The following is a 16,309-nucleotide window of genomic DNA, read 5'->3' on the forward strand; positions in this document are numbered from 1 at the left end:
ATTGATGACAATGTATACAATAGTAACGAACGGCTCAAAAGTCGGACAATTTCTGTTGAGGCGTTGCCATAACGCGTTGCTATGGGTTGCGTGCGTTTTGATTGACAGCTGATTTTCCTCTGTTCGGAAGCGGCTCTCGAGCCAAATATGGTCCTTTCAGAGAGTATGTGGCCTTACGGGAAAAATGTAAACCAATATTTTTTTTCAACCATAATCAGAGCTAATGTGTTGATTTAATTACAAATCTATATATTATATATTTTAAAGTATTACACAATTCACCAATGCCCGTTTGTCATGTATATACACCAACCAATCTGGCAAAGCAAGTTCAAATTCCATTGGGCATGTGAAGTGGAGCGGTAATTTTCTGTTCTTATTCATAAATCGGTTGAAAACTACATGGACAGACGAACTAACGTTTCGGGCTTTCGGTAGGGTGCGCGCGTGTACCGAACGGTTATGAATGCAATCTATAACAGTTAACAGTCGGCTTGTTTAAAGCGCGGAACACACTTCAATCCGAGTTCCCACACGAACATATTAAGTATTCAGTCCATTTTATCACGAAATTCAAACGATAAATGCCGTTTTAAAGCTCTATTATGTGACGTGACAGATAGACGCGTATCAGTTCAACTCCAAGAGGCAGCGCGCGGCGCGCGAGTGAACGCGATCATCTCTTCCTAAAGAAATGAATATATCGAAAGGTATGTTGAGGATACATTACAACTTACTGAAACGTATCATATGTTGTGTAATCGCTCCATCGGTGTTTCAACCGCGGAAAGACAATAAAACAGCTTGTAAACAAACAATGTCATGTAGAATCACATTTACCTCAGAAGTCATTCAGTGTCCACAGCTGTGAGTTCACTAGAGAGATTAACTCTTTCACTGAATACATGCACTATATTAGCCTATATATTCGTTATATTAGCCTATATATATTCATTATATACCACTTAGCCTCTTAGTGATGTCTTGTTTATTTAATGCATGTTTAAATAAACCTGTCATGAAAATTACAGCCACTAAATGATTATATTTCAACAAATAAATCAAAAAATAATAATAATTAGATTTACATATTAATGCAAAAACTGCTTTATGTGAAGCTTATGAGTGTTGATTATTATATCTAAAAATAAATAGCAAATGAATTTACACAGCAAAATCCCCAGTGTTAAATTAACACTCCTCAGTGTGCATATGTGTCCACACTACAGGGTGTTAAAAGTAACACTTAAAAAGTGTTAAAGTTAATGAGATAATTAAGTGATTAATTAAGTGATGATTGACCATTAGTGATGAGAAACACAAGAACTAATACTACAGCCACAGCTTTAGATGAAATCAACTGAAGATAAAAGAAGACATTAAATCTCTGAAGATCTCAGCAGAGGAGGATTAAACAACTCCACAATCAGCATTACCAGCTTCACACATTACTAACCAGACTGACTTTATTTCTGTCAGACAACTACAGAAGCTCTTATTGAGGTTTAGATGTTGATGATTTATTGAAAATAATAGTTTTGTTTGACGCCACCATTATGGTGATTAGTGTTGCTTTAGTTGGGTTGTTGACCCTTGACTTGTCAGCAGTTTCTTTCTGGCTGCTGTAGCTGTTTGTTACAGTGAGAACAGCAAGAGGAAATTGATGATGACAAGTTGATGACAGATGATGTTGGCTTGTTGTTGGTGATACAGTTATAATCATCATATGGTGCCTTATTTGCTGATCTCCTGAGAGTCATGGATTATAGTAGCATTGTGACTCTACAGCAGGAGATCCAGCAGTGTTTTCATCAGATAAACTGATCAACGTTTAGTATGTGTACAATCTTGTTTTCCGGTTTAATAACACATTACACAATCAGCACTTCTAACTCCTGCGAGATTAACTCACACACAGACATCAAGAATCTGCCTATGAATCTCAACAATGGTGACATGCTTCATGCCGCAATGCATTCTGGGTGCATCATGCAAAACTCATCCATGGCTCCCAGAATGCATTGAGGCATGAAGCATGTCACCATTGTTGAGATTCATAGGCAGATTCTTGATGTCTGTGTGTGAGTTAATCTCGCAGGAGTTACAAGTGATTAGTGTAGAATCTGCTTTAAAACCTATTCAGCTTTACTGATTTAAATCAATGTGAATCTTTTCTGGAATCACAATAAAAACAAAGTTAATAGTATATTGCTCAGACTCAGCCATAAAATCAGTGATTAAAATCACTATACAATGATCATATTCTTATCACTGAGCAGTCAACAGCATCTGATTGTGTTTTCTCTTGCTTTTCTTGCCATAACATACTCAGTTACAGCAGCCAGAGAAATACTAATATTAAAATGTCATCAAACTGCCCAACTAAAGAAAACACTAATCACCATGATGGTGACATTAAAAAAAGTTTCAACACAAAATCAACAAAAATGTAATTCTCGCTTCTGTAGTCATCTGACAGAAATAAAGTCAGTCTGGTTAGTAATGTGTGAAGCTGGTAATGCTGTTTGTGGAGTTGTTTAATCCTCCTCTGCTGAGATCTTCAGAGATTTAATGTCTTCTTTTATCTTCAGTTGATTTCATCTAAAGCTGTGGCTGAAGTTGTAGTTCTTGTGTTTCTCATCACTAATGGTCAATCATCACTTAATTAATCACTTAATTATCTCATTAACTTTAACACTTCTTAAGTGTTACTTTTAACACCCTGTAGTGTGGACACATATGTACACTAAGGAGTGTTAATTTAACACTGGGGATTTTGCTGTGTAGGCTAATAGTTTGGGCTCTGTTGTTAATCTTTAATAGCAATATGTAAGGGCTCCCTATATAGTTTACAGCATTATCTTTAAGAAACTTTTAGTTATAATTGAATTCATTTAAGGACAGACAATTTTTTTTTTATTAAACCACTGTTGAATAAAAATTAATAAAACGCAATTTTGTAAAACGTGACTTCAAAACCGAGATACGTACCGAACCGTCAGTTTTGTGTACCGTTACACCCCTAATATATATATATATATTTACATATTGCCCCTTTTTTACATTTGAGCCCCTGCCTCTGAAGAACTCTCTGCACGGCCCTGCTGCCTAATATATCCCACCCACTAACAGGTGCCGTGATGAAGAGTTATCAGTGTTTTTCACTTCACTTCACATCATAATGTTATGCCTGATCGGGGTTTAACCCATGTGTTTCTCTTGTGTGCTTTGTAAGTTGATGTTTGTAATGGTTCCATGTTTCTTTGTTCCTTTTGTCTCCGGTTATTTGTTTATTTTGTCACTTTATTAAAAGCCCTGCACTTATATCCTCCCATCTGCCTGCTTTCTCCAGCTACCGCTGATTACAGAAAGGCTATGAGGCAAAACATTGCATAATAAAAATAAAAGGTACACTATTTTGAAAGTATAGCATCTTTGCATGTGTCATAAAATAGCTAAATAATAGTAAATTTTTTGCATTAATACATTTTTCTTATAATAATGCATTGATGCCTTAGATCGTTTTGTTATGCAGTATGTGCATTCATAACTTTTAGTACAAGTTCCAATTCTAAGAAAGAATCTGGAAGCATCTTTTACTCTGGAAGCTTCTAATGAGATTAGTATTATTAAACAAAATTATTTATTTGAGTACATTTTTATATAATACCTTTATATTTTATTTTATTACATTATTATTTTCATATCTTATGATTTCACCAGCCTGATCTCATTGTTTATAGTACAGTAAGATTAAGTAGTAATTTACAGGTACACACTTTTTGGGATATTTTGATCGATATGGATGCTTTGACAACATCTAAAATGTAAACATTATTACATATTTACAGATATAGAAACGTAAAATATTTACAAATCTTTAAGGTCATAAATACATTTGTATAGTTATATTTTTACCATTTTACAGATAGATTTTAGATCCCAAAGAATAAAATGTAATGGGCAAATGTACAATGTACAAAAAATGTGTATATAATGTGTAATGTGTATGATAAAGTTGCTCATACGTACATACAGCAATATCGTACGTTTCAGTGTCAATGCCAATGCAAGTAAAGGTGTATGTGGTAGAACCCACTTTATGTAACATGTATATGAATTCTCACATATTTCACAGAATGTAGCGGTGGTACTGTGGAAAAACAACCAAAACATTTTTATTGCAGTATCGGTTTCATACATAAAGACATTTAATTTGCATGCATACACTTCACTCTGCATCGGACTGATGAATAAGCTGCTTTATATGTCTCTTCTGGAATATTCTTTGTTCATTTCAGTGAGATTCATTTATACAAACTGCTCCCCAGGCCTCTGTGTGAAACATACTTCCTGTGCCATCTATACTTTCTGCCAGAGCGGTTACCAGGGTTACGTCGTTTACATTCTCTCACTGACTCCCAGGTCCAATTACCCAACAGAAGAATCTTGTTTTACAGTCGGTGTGTTTCATTTTAGATGGTTTTATCTTAGACACCCCATCCTGGAATGATTCCGCCTTATGTAATATATCATCCCACTGCTGTGAGGATACAAAAAAGACTGTAGAAGGACTCATGATATAAATGTGCATTGGTCCCCTTCAGAAACTATTGTATTGGGTTCTGTGGGTGTCTGCTAATGACCCGTCAGCATGATAAGGTCGCGGCTGTCAGTATTTCTGGAGCATTCGAGATGGGCTAAGAATCAGCTGTAAAGAATGGGAGAGAAAGAGACTTTGAGCACAATCTGTACTGCAGAATCAGTGCATTTTCATGCACATTCTTAAACTGATAATGCTTAACAAGCCGACAAAGTGTGTGGTCATGTAAATTAGGTAAACGTTTTACTTTATCGTCATAAGGTCATAAACAGCTTCAGAAAATACAGATCGACACTGCTAGATTTTTGCGAATTACCTGAACTTGAGTTCAATCAGCTTATTTAAGTGTGCATGCATGATATGCTACAAAAAAAGCATCCTTATACGGCAGATTTAAGTGCATCCATTCACAGCGAGTGTTTCACGATAGGGGAAGACCCAAGAAATATAAAAAATGTGTTCTCATCTCCTGCAGCCAAAGGACAAGTGGTAGAATTGGAGAAACTTCAAATACTTCACCTAAAATGGGACCAAAACGTTTTGGATTGAAACTGCTGGATCTAAGGCTGTAGAATCCCAAAATTGTTATGATCATCTAAAATTGATCCTAGAGATGAAATCAGACTGCTACATGATGATGATAATATCTTTATTATCAGCAAGAAGCCAACATACTTGATCACATTTTCTCTTTCTCTTTTCTCTTGCTGAGAAAACCTGACATTAAAAAGTCAAGGACAAAGAGCCCAACTAAAGCAAACACTGACCTTCACTATGGTGACCAAACCAAACTATTACTTGCAAACAAACTTCAAAATCTAACCTCTATTAAGAGGTCCAGACCTGTGTCTGCTGAAACTTCCCACCAAAACTTTATAAGAATGTTAGGGCATAATGTTCTATCAATGTCATCACTAAACATGTTTAGAATGATTAACAGAGGTTTTGTTGTTGATGTTTTATTGAAAATAATAGTTTGGTTTAAAAGTCACCATTATGGTGATCATTGTTTCATTTAGTTGGGTAGTTTGACTTGACTTTTTAACATTAGTTTTTCTTTGGTTGCTGTAACTGTGTTTATGTCAAGAACAGCAAGAGAAACTGTGATCAGATATTACCTACATAAATATATAATCTTCACTTAGTGTAATCCAGTATCTAATCTTTTGATTCACGACCATTTTGTGTTATTAATTATAGCAAGCCTGTAATTATATGTCTATTAGACTCGCTTAGACATCAATACTCAGCATATGAATCTCAGCAGTTCTGACATGCTTAATGCCACAATGCATTCTGGAAGCTATAGATGAGTTTTTTATGATGCACCCAGAATGCATTGCGGCATGAAACATGTTACTGTTATTGAGATTCATACACTGATTCTTTAAAGGGGTCATGAACTGGCTTTTTTTTTTTAAATATATACTGTTGGTCAACTTATGAAGTTTGCGTAGTTGCAGGGCTTGGAAAAATATCCTTATCAAACAAACAAAATGATTTATCTCTCATCCACCCGCAATTGATTTGAATGTTATTTTTTATTACTTGGTCGCCCAATCGGTGGATATAACCGCAAACCGTGCATAACACACACATATTTGAAACATGCCATAAGCTTTATCGCTTTGAAGTTCGATCCGGTTTAGCTCCACATAAGCCTATGTTATCTAACATGCCAGGCACGAATCGGTGGGCAGGGCTACAGAATTAGGCATTTGTCTTATTCAGTTAAGGCGGCGTTTCACTGCACTCTGACACATTCGCAGATTGATCGTTTGCTGAGCCAGCTGTCAATAAAAGCTTTTCTTTGACTAACAAGGAAGTGTTCAGCTCCGAAACGTACAGGATATTCTTATATTACCATGACCTTTTATACATCAAAAGCTTAAGGAAAAATGGATTTCTCAATTCATGACCCCTTTAATGTCTGCGTGTATCTTTAAAACTTTGTGGTGCACAATCCCTCAGATTAAAACACGTCTGTACAATCAATAACGTGAAAGTAATAACATGATATCTAAACAAAGAACTGACTCCGTATATAATCAACTACCCAACTAAACCAAACATTTTCAACCAAATATTAACATTTAAACCTCTGTTAATTCTCAATAAGAAAAGGCTGTAGATGTCTGACAGAAATAAAGTCAATCTGGTTAGTAATAAGTGAACCTGGTAATAAGTGTACTGTCATGCATTTCACCAAAATTCGACATCTGCCCAACGTTGGAGCTTGACGTCAAACAAACGTTGGATTTAGACGTCAACCTGACTTTCATTTTCAACCAAAATCCAACATCTGACATCCAGTCCACATCCTGTGCCTGCTGGGTAACTGTAAATATGACAATAGACTGTTGCCATGTTTAAAGATGTTAGTTTAGACTAAGAAAATGAGCTTGTGTGAATTTAAACAGGTTGATGCATTTATTGTGATCTCTCAAGATTAACAACATTTAGATTAAAACTATAAAACTTTCTGTTTGCTCTTGTTTATTTTTTGGTTGATATGTTTTTATCCTAGAACATACATGGAAATGTAATCACACTGCATTTTCTAACAGCCTCCATTTGATGGCGAGGATGAGGACGAGCTGTTTCAGTCCATAATGGAGCACAATGTGTCCTACCCCAAATCCCTGTCCAAAGAGGCCGTGTCCATCTGTAAAGGGGTCAGTTCCGAAACATCAGCACCAGCTCCTATATTTCTCCACATGTCTGTATGCCGTTGCTCACTGAATGAGAAAAGAATAATGCAGAGGCTATGATGGAATTAAATGTTCAGCTTGGATTAATAACTGGCGTACTTTAAAATTTGCTGTCAGCTCAAGTCATGGAAATATCAGCGGTGGAAGATAATAATATTTCATTTAATTTGTCTTTTCCGCCATTCTGTTTGATTATGTTCCCCTATGAGGCCAATAAAAATTAATATGATTCATGGTGGTGATATAAAAGGCATTAAAGGCAGTGATGACACTTTATGATAATGGCCCTTAATGTCATGATTATAATGTGGATCATTAGTTAATGTAGAATAGTTTCATATATCATTAAACTTTAAATGTATTTATATTTGATCTTTTGATCAGTGTAATTTTTCTTAATGATTATAAATGAACATTATAAAAAGTGTTAAGGCACTAATATTAGTTAGTTAGTTAGTTAGTTAGTTAGTTAGTTAGTTAGTTAGTTAGTTAGTTAGTTAGTTAGTTAGTTAGTTAGTTAGTTAGTTAAGGGCTTCAGGTTTCTTTATAATGTCAAATAAATTATTAAATACATTTTTTATGCTTTAAATTTAGCCTTCATATTTTTCTGAATGCATGTAGATGCTCTTTCATAATTGAGTCTAAGGTAAATGGTCTCAGGTTTAATAATCTGTCTTCTCATCCACACACACACAGCTGATGACGAAGCATCCATCTAAGCGTCTAGGTTGCAGTCTGGAGGGTGAGAGGGATATAAAGGAACAAGCTTTCTTCCGCAGAATTGACTGGGAGCGGCTGGCCAACAGAGAGATCCAGCCTCCTTTCAAACCCAAAGTGGTGAGTGTGAATATGATGTTGTGTGCACGTCTGTCACCTTTCTTGGTGTTGGATGACTGTCTTTCTCAGGTCACAGACTTCACAGGATATGATTCAGTTATATGACAGCATAACTCCTGTCCTTTGATAATAGTATAATGTGTCATAGTCATAGCCGTACATGATCCTCTCAATAAGCTGGCGAATCCACCAATGGCTAGCTGCCACTTCCTAAAGTCGGGCCCTCTGTTTTTTTTCTTCAATCGGTAGCGTGTTTCCCAAAAGCGGGGATGCTCGCAGGCTCCGTTGTTACCAACATAGTTCAATGATTCGGAATTTCCCGAAGCCATAGTCCCAACAAACATTCACAAACATCATCGTAAATTTTTGTGATCAGAACTACAGCTCTCGACTTAGTATCTCCCTTTTCTCTTGCTCAAAAACAGAAAAAGTAATACTTCAACATTTTTACCCTCCCCATTAAATCCCATGAAAAGCATGCTGGGAACTACACTGTCAGTTACACACTTTGTGAGTCTGGCGATGTATCAGATCATTGAGATGAATGAATAATGTTCTTTCTTTCACTTATTCAGTGCCTGACAGGAAGTTGAACGTTGGCAAAGGGAGGCTGCCAAATGAAACAAAAGGGGTTGAGAGCTCACACTGTTACAGCTCAATGTACTGTTTATAGCCTTGACCAGCCAATGAGGACATTAACGGAAGATCAGTCTGTCCTCAACGTCAATATGAAATGTTCACACCCCGTTTTAGTTTACAGTGCTGTGAGAGTTGATCTTATCCATCAGAAATTATCGGATGGTACAAAATGGACAATATAAGGCAGGTGGATCGAGGAGACGGGTTCAGAAATAAGAGGTTTCAGTGATGTCAGCCGAAAAGGGGAAGTCATTTCAGGGCAGGTGGATTATGGATTGAACTTTTTTTTTCCTTTGGAATAATGTGCACTGATGACCTGCATAATAAGATCAGGAACGTGTATTACGAAAGTATACAGGGTCAGACAGTATACAGTATATTATGCAGTATACAGTATTTTGATTTCATGTGAAATTTAAAGGATTAGTTCACTTCAAAATGAACATTTCCTGATAATTTGCTCACCCCCATCTCATGCAAGATGTTCATGTATTTCTTTCTTCAGTTGAAAATAAATTAAGTTTTATTGAGGAAAACATTCCAGGATTGTTCTCCACATAATGGACTTCAATGGCAATCAACGGTTGAAGGTTCAAATCAATGCAGTTTCAAAGGAAGATTTCAGAGGCTCTGCACGATCCCAGACGAGGAATAGGGTCTTATCTAGATAAACCTTCGGGTATTTAAAAAAAACAAAAACATTTATTTACTTTTTAACCACAAATGCTCGACTTCGGTGTTGTGTTTCTTCACAGTGTGTGACGGCATCACATTTAGGAAAGGTCACGTCCGTGATGTCAGGGCTCTCAAGTCTCACACATTGGGCGTGAGACACACGCATTTCAACCCGTTCACACACTCACACGCCACACCTTGTATTTCTCACGCAGAGAAATTTCCAGGATAATGCCCACCAAGTTGCGCTGCTATTAGAGGAATCAAGTGAGTTCCACATAGAGTTCAGAAGGCCCTGCCACGCACCAGCCAATCAAATAAAAATACAGCTACCGAAAATAGCATTGCTGTATCCGGGTAAGATTTAGATATTCCCACAACAACAACGTTTACATTCTGCCACCTACTGGTGGCTTAGTTTAATGTTTTCTTTCCAACATTTCTTAATTGTATATTCAAAAATATTTAAAACAATCTCATAACATTTTTCAGTGTAAATGATTTAATTTGATTGGCAACAGCTCTACAGTGTCTTATTCTAATTTAATTTATAGATCAAATTTAAGAATATAAAATGAAAGCTGAAGCATAGCCTATATTTAATAAGCTTATGGGAAAATGCCCTTCAAAAAAGGTAAAAATATCAAAGAAATGCAGATTTAAATATCTCAAAGCTGACTGATCACTGGTGAGACTATTTCTTCAGAATAAATTATATTTACAACACAGTAAATTCTGAAAAAAAAAATATTCCAAATTATTATGGATTATTAATTTGCCTCTTCCCTGACATCTTTGAAATAGAGAAATGCAAGAATTAATACTATGCACACACACACACACACACACACAGAGAAATGTTGAATTAAATAAAAAATCTATATATTATTATTTATTTATACAAATTAGTGTCATTTTTCAGATCAGAACCTCGTCCCCACCCAAACCCCTGCTGCCGTCGCCAAAATCTCACTCTGAACTCAGTTCAAAACTTGAGAGCCCTGGTGATGTAGGTGGAAGTATCGATATTTGGAGCATTTGTTTTGGAACCTGGTACGTTTTCTCTCTTAGTTTGGTTCATTTAGGCATATATGAACATGGCAGTCACGTTCGGATCCACACCAAAACAATCGATCATCTGAACGAGGTGGCCTCGGCCCGATTGAAAACTAAGACTAAGAGCTTTGGTTTGGTTGTGGTAATTCAGGTGCACTCTCCTCAATGATAGGACACTTTTACTCACATGTGACCATTGTAAGAAAATGCAACATTGTAACAATTTAAGTTCCAGTCCGGAACACAGCAAATGGTCTACAGATCAGAAAACACACTTAGGTGTTTCAACTTGGCTTAATAGAGGAGTCCACATGATATAGACCTGGACTATTTTAAGAGTCTTTTCATGTGTTTGCATCAAACCCACCCACCCCGTGTGCTGATCTTCCCTCACTGTGTATATGCTGTATGTGTTTTTAATGGGTATAACTTCATTCATCTCAACCTGTGGCCACCCATGTGTGTTTGCAGAGCCCTGGGGTTAAAAGAGCCCCCTCAAAGGACTCCATTTGTACGCCACAGGTGCTAGTGCTGGACTGCAGCCATTTCAACCTTTAACACAGCCCTGAATATTCCCCCTCCAATCGCTTTTTATATAATCCTCCATTTAATGGACATATGAGTGTGCCTGATGCCTGTGACGGAAGTGCTACGTGAATTAATTTTCTCTCATGCACACTGCCAGCTTTTCAATTGAATCTAATAATAACCCACGCCTTTCTTCTCCCCTTTCCTTTCACAGTGCGGCAAAGCAGCGGAGAACTTCGATAAATTCTTCACCCGCACACAGCCCATGTTGACCCCTCCAGACCAACTGGTCATCGCCAACATCGACCAGAGCGAATTTGCCGGATTCTCTTTCATAAACCCAGAGTTCATCCACCCATCGTCGCTTCACAGCGTGGTATGAGACAGCCCGATGAAGAGGAGGCTCAATCGAACAACCGCATCCATGTTATTTCTGAACTCACCAAATCTTTGTAGACAGTTGAATACCCTTTATCTGAACATATCTGAACTGAGGGGGGGCTGGAGAAGTGGTTTTGATGGCTCAATGGCGAGATAAAAGCATGTGTTCACATTCAGACGTCTGTTCCAAAGCCTTGTGAGCATTTTAAGGCACCAGACCCTCTTTATTGGCATTGATGGTTCTATGAAGGATCTTTCCATTATACAAAAGGCTCTTTAGATTTTTAAAATGTTCTTATAAGAACTTTTCAACCCAAAATGTGTAGAAATGTCCCAACAAATAATTATTTTATAAGGTTCCATCTCAGTTCAGACGCTGCTTGTGTAGGCAGAAGACAGAAAGGCAGCTCTAGGCTTTTAAACAGATAATGTTTGTCCTCATGACAGTTTATCTAATGCTTGTACGCAGATAGAAGTTATGTGCAGGCCCAGTATATTTTACAATACCTATAGATATTTTTGGATGGTGGCGATAGTGAACGATCCCCTTTTCCAGTCCTCAGATTACTGTGTGTGAAGCATGCTGACATGAAACAGGTTTTTGTGTCCTATTCCTTATGTCCTCTACTGCCATTTCTAATGTTCTTGAATTATATATTTGTAAATCTAAATCTTGTTATAGGAGTGCCAAAATATAACTGCATCAAAAGGTTTTTATATCCAGCTCTATATATGCATATTGGTTTTATTGATTTCCTACTAGATGGTGGTGTATCCCTTATCTTGGGCTAAAACTTGAACCCTTATCGCTCCTCGAGTTTTAGCATGACAACTTCCAATCCTGTCACTGCCTGCTCGTCTGGTTCCTACATAGTCAACATATACAGAACTTTTTTTTTCTCGCTCTAAATGAGCGATTGGTAATATGCAGGCCCACACACCCACCGAACTTCAGATTCACACAGAATTGGAATTTCTGTCCTGCACAACCCTCACCGCTTGCATGTTAATTTTTATTAAATGCTTCATTTATTATATTTTACAGTGTTTAAGCCCATACCACAGATTTTCCCACACAATCTGTGCAAAGATTCTCCCTGGGCCTGATAATGAGTAACCTATTGCAACACATTGAGTCACTTCAGTTAAAAATGGAAATGGTCTGGTTTAAATCTTGCATATTATGCTAAAGAAAACTAGCACTGCTATAACATTAAGAACATGTAACAAGACCAAATAAATGCTTACTGTAGGGGGTTGGGTCTCCAAAACCTGTCAAATCCAAATTCAGGACATCTGATACTGTATTTCACCCAAGAAAATCTTTGCTTAAAGAAAATGAAGTCTGTTTTTAGAACCATTAAGATTTTTTTGCATTGTGAATGTTAAAGGTCTTTATGTAAGGATTTGCATGTATTAATCAGTTTTTTTTGCCATTTTGTAAACGGCTTGTAATGAAACTTTAAAAAGAGACCTTCCCTGACTTCCTATGCTGTCTACGAAAGCCTGTAGACTGATTTTTATGTGAAGGACTCGGGCGGTTTTAGTGGGAAAATCCGAAGGATCCGTACATAAAAATGAATGCTTATACAATGTTCAGGATAAGAGTTATTCTGTACTGTAATGTCAATTTGCCATGCAAAGAAATGGGATTCATTTAACTATAGTCTCACATAGTCAGATCTATAGTCTCAAATATACTTCATAATCAAACTATCACGACAGTGTAATTTTAATAATCTCATCCGTTGACATGATGCCGGAGAATTGCAGAGCTGGTACAAACATATCCACATCGCTATGATCAGATGCTTTTTGAAATTTTTCTCACTGCTGTCATTTTTGTTGTGTGTTTATTTTGTTATTGAGAGGAAAGCGCGCAGCACATATTTACATACACTATATTGCCAAAAGTATTGGGACACCCCTCCAAATCATTGGATTCAGGTGTTCATTCACTTCCATGGCCACAGGTGTATAAAATCAAGCACTAGGCATGCAGACGCTTCTACAAACATTTGTGAAAGAATGGGTCGCTCTCAGGAGCTCAGTGAATTCAAGTGTGGTACTGTGATAGGTTGCCACCTGTGCAATAAGTCCATTCGTGGAATTTCCTCACTACTTAATATTCCACACTCAACTATTATAACAAAGTGGAAGCAACTGGGAACAACAGCAACTCAGCCACGGAGTGGTAGGCCACGTAAAATCACAGAGCAGGGTCAGCGCATGCTGAGGGTCACAGTGCACAGAAGTCGCCAACTTTCTGCAGAGTCAATAGCTACAGATCTCCAAACTTCGTGTGGCCTTCAGATTAGCTCAATAACAGTGCGTAGAGAGCTTCATGGAATGGGTTTCCATAGCCGAGCAGCTCATCCAAGCCTAACATCACCAAGTGCAATGCAAAGCATGGGATGCAGTGGTGTAAAGCACACCGCCACTGGACTCAAGAGCAGTGGAGACGTGTTCTCTGGAGTGACCAATCACGCTTCTCTGTCTGGAAATCTGGATTTGGCGGTTGCCAGGAGAACGGTACTTGCCTGACTGCATTGTGCCAAGTGTAAAATTTGGCGGAGGAGGGATTATGGTGTGGGGTTGTTTTTCAGGGGTTGGACTTGGCCCCTTAGTTCCAGTGAAAGGAACTCTTAATGCTTCAGCATACCAAGTCATTTTGGACAATTTCATGCTCCCAACTTTGTGGGAAGAGTTTGGGGATGGCCCCTTCCTGTTCCAACATGAAAGGAACTCTTAATGCTTCAGCATACCAAGTCATTTTGGACAATTTCATGCTCCTAACTTTGTGGGAACAGTTTGGGGATGACCCCTTCCTGTTCCAACATGACTGCACACCAGTGCACAAAGCAAGGTCCATAAAGACATGGATGAGCGAGTTTGGTGTGGAGGAACGTGACTGGCCTGCACAGAGTCCTGACCTCAACCCAATAGAACAGTTTTGGGATGAATTAGAGCGGAAACTGTGAGCCAGGCCTTCTCGTCCAACATCAGTGCCTGACCTCACAAATGCGCTTCTAGAAGAATGGTCAAGAATTCCCCTAAACACACTCCTAAAGCTTGTGGAAAGCCTTCCCAGAAGAGTTGAAGCTGTTATAGCTGCAAAGGGTGGGCCAACTCCATATTAAACCCTACGGATTAAGAATGGGATGTCATTAAAGTTCATGTGCATGTGAAGGCAGGCGTTCCAAAACTTTTGGCAATATAGTGAATTCATCTAAACGCCGCTCTCAGCATCAGGATGTTTGTTAACAGTGTATTACTTCAAAGGTATTTCCAGTTACTTTTACTTCTAAGCAAAGAACAATAAAGAACTTTGCCGTGAGTATATCGGGGAACTGAAGCACGTTCAGTCTCATGTTCAGAGTGTGAATGCAAGCAGTAAGTTGCTGGCTGCAGTTCACTTAACGGGCATCGGTGTCACTAATAACAATAGTTTCTGGATTCTACATATAGCCCCTTTAATATAATTTCCCCTAAAAGAAAAACAAAACAAAACTCGCTCCCCTGACTGTAATCTGACGAAATAAAGACTTTTACTGTACATTGTTAGGTTCAAATCATGGTGGTGTTTGTTGTTTGTGCTGCTTTATACTGTAATACTTCATGACAATAATGAGAATCTAATGTCATCACTGAGAATAATGAGAACTACAGAAAAATGTGGATTTGAGGAGAAAATGTCCTAGCATTTATCCCACAATGCAAAAATCCTAATGGTCTTTAAATACAGTATTTTCCCCCATTTAAATCCTTATGACCCCATAATGCCCAACACGATTTTGTGACATGTTTGAGGCGGGTGGGAGGTCAGTTAGGCTATGTATAACCTCTAATATAACCCTTTTTCTGTTTATGTGATAAATACTCTTCGTGTTAAACTACATGTTCTGATGTTCTTATCAAAGAGAGCTTTCTGGTATATATCCGATATTTTTTATCTTTTTAGGTCTTAGTTTATGATCATCATGCATTTTTGCTCTGTGAGTACTTTTACGTAGAGCGCTATGTTTACTGTTACACTAAAGGAACACTACTATATACCAAGATTTTTGTAAATACAGTGAAGGCATACATTATCCTGCAGATTTTATACTAAGAACTGAATGTGCTTTTACTAACTTAGATGGTTTCTATGTTTAGATGATCCAAAAAGACTAGTTTGGCTAATTTGAGATATAGCTTTGGTATCTGCAAACCTTTGTTATATGTAATTCTGCTATGTTTTCTATGCTGATAGTACAAGTGTAGGAGCTGTGTGTAGACTGACTGGGCTATGTGGATGTACTACATACTGTATGTGTGTTTGTACTGCAGCCGCTGTGTGCATGTGGGGTGTCGGCAAATCGGCGCATGCGAAACGTGTTGCATGATTCCAGGAATCCGGAGTCCTCTAGCATGGAATGATTGTCACACCGAGTACGATACCTGTCCCACCTTAACCAACTTCCATTGTGGTGTTGCTTTCGTTCCTGTTTAGTTTCAGTCAGTGGATGAAGAATTAGATTTCCATATAGACACTGCTGAGTAAATTCTGTCTTATTTACCTATAGGACAACAGGGAAAAGATGGAAATTCAATTTTAGCACACTTCAGATATCATTTTATGGATTCTGCTTGAAATAAGTACCTCAAAAACGCTGTTTTTACACATTAGATGGCTCGGTTTGGGCTCTAGTCTTGTGCCAAGCCCTCGGTGGAACACTGTAGTTATCAGGTATGCCGTTGTTGAATTTCACCACTGATTCCTCTCACTTGATCTGTCATTTTTCGGTTTTGAATTTTAATAGACCTGAAGTTTGATGTGCAAGCCCTGCGAATAGAAGAAAAACAAACATGATCAAGTAGATATTCCAGGTGTTTATTT

General features: G+C 37.7%; 1 protein-coding gene across 2 annotated transcripts in view; it reads left to right on the plus strand.

The window, feature by feature from the left end:
- The window catches only part of prkcab (protein kinase C, alpha, b), a 247,903-nt gene extending 231,644 nt beyond the window's left edge, over positions 1-16,259 (plus strand). For both annotated transcript variants that reach the window (XM_079815861.1, XM_079815862.1), the window contains 3 exons: positions 7,171-7,278; positions 8,011-8,151; positions 11,264-16,259. In XM_079815861.1, the coding sequence (XP_079671987.1) occupies positions 7,171-7,278; positions 8,011-8,151; positions 11,264-11,431 (417 nt within the window). In that variant the 3' untranslated portion in view covers positions 11,432-16,259. The remainder of the gene's footprint in view (positions 1-7,170; positions 7,279-8,010; positions 8,152-11,263) is intronic.
- Positions 16,260-16,309: the final 50 nt, after the last annotated feature.

This window comes from Gobio gobio (genome assembly GCF_949357685.1).
Source record: "Gobio gobio genome assembly, chromosome: 1".
NCBI classification, from domain to species: Eukaryota; Metazoa; Chordata; class Actinopteri; order Cypriniformes; family Gobionidae; genus Gobio; species Gobio gobio.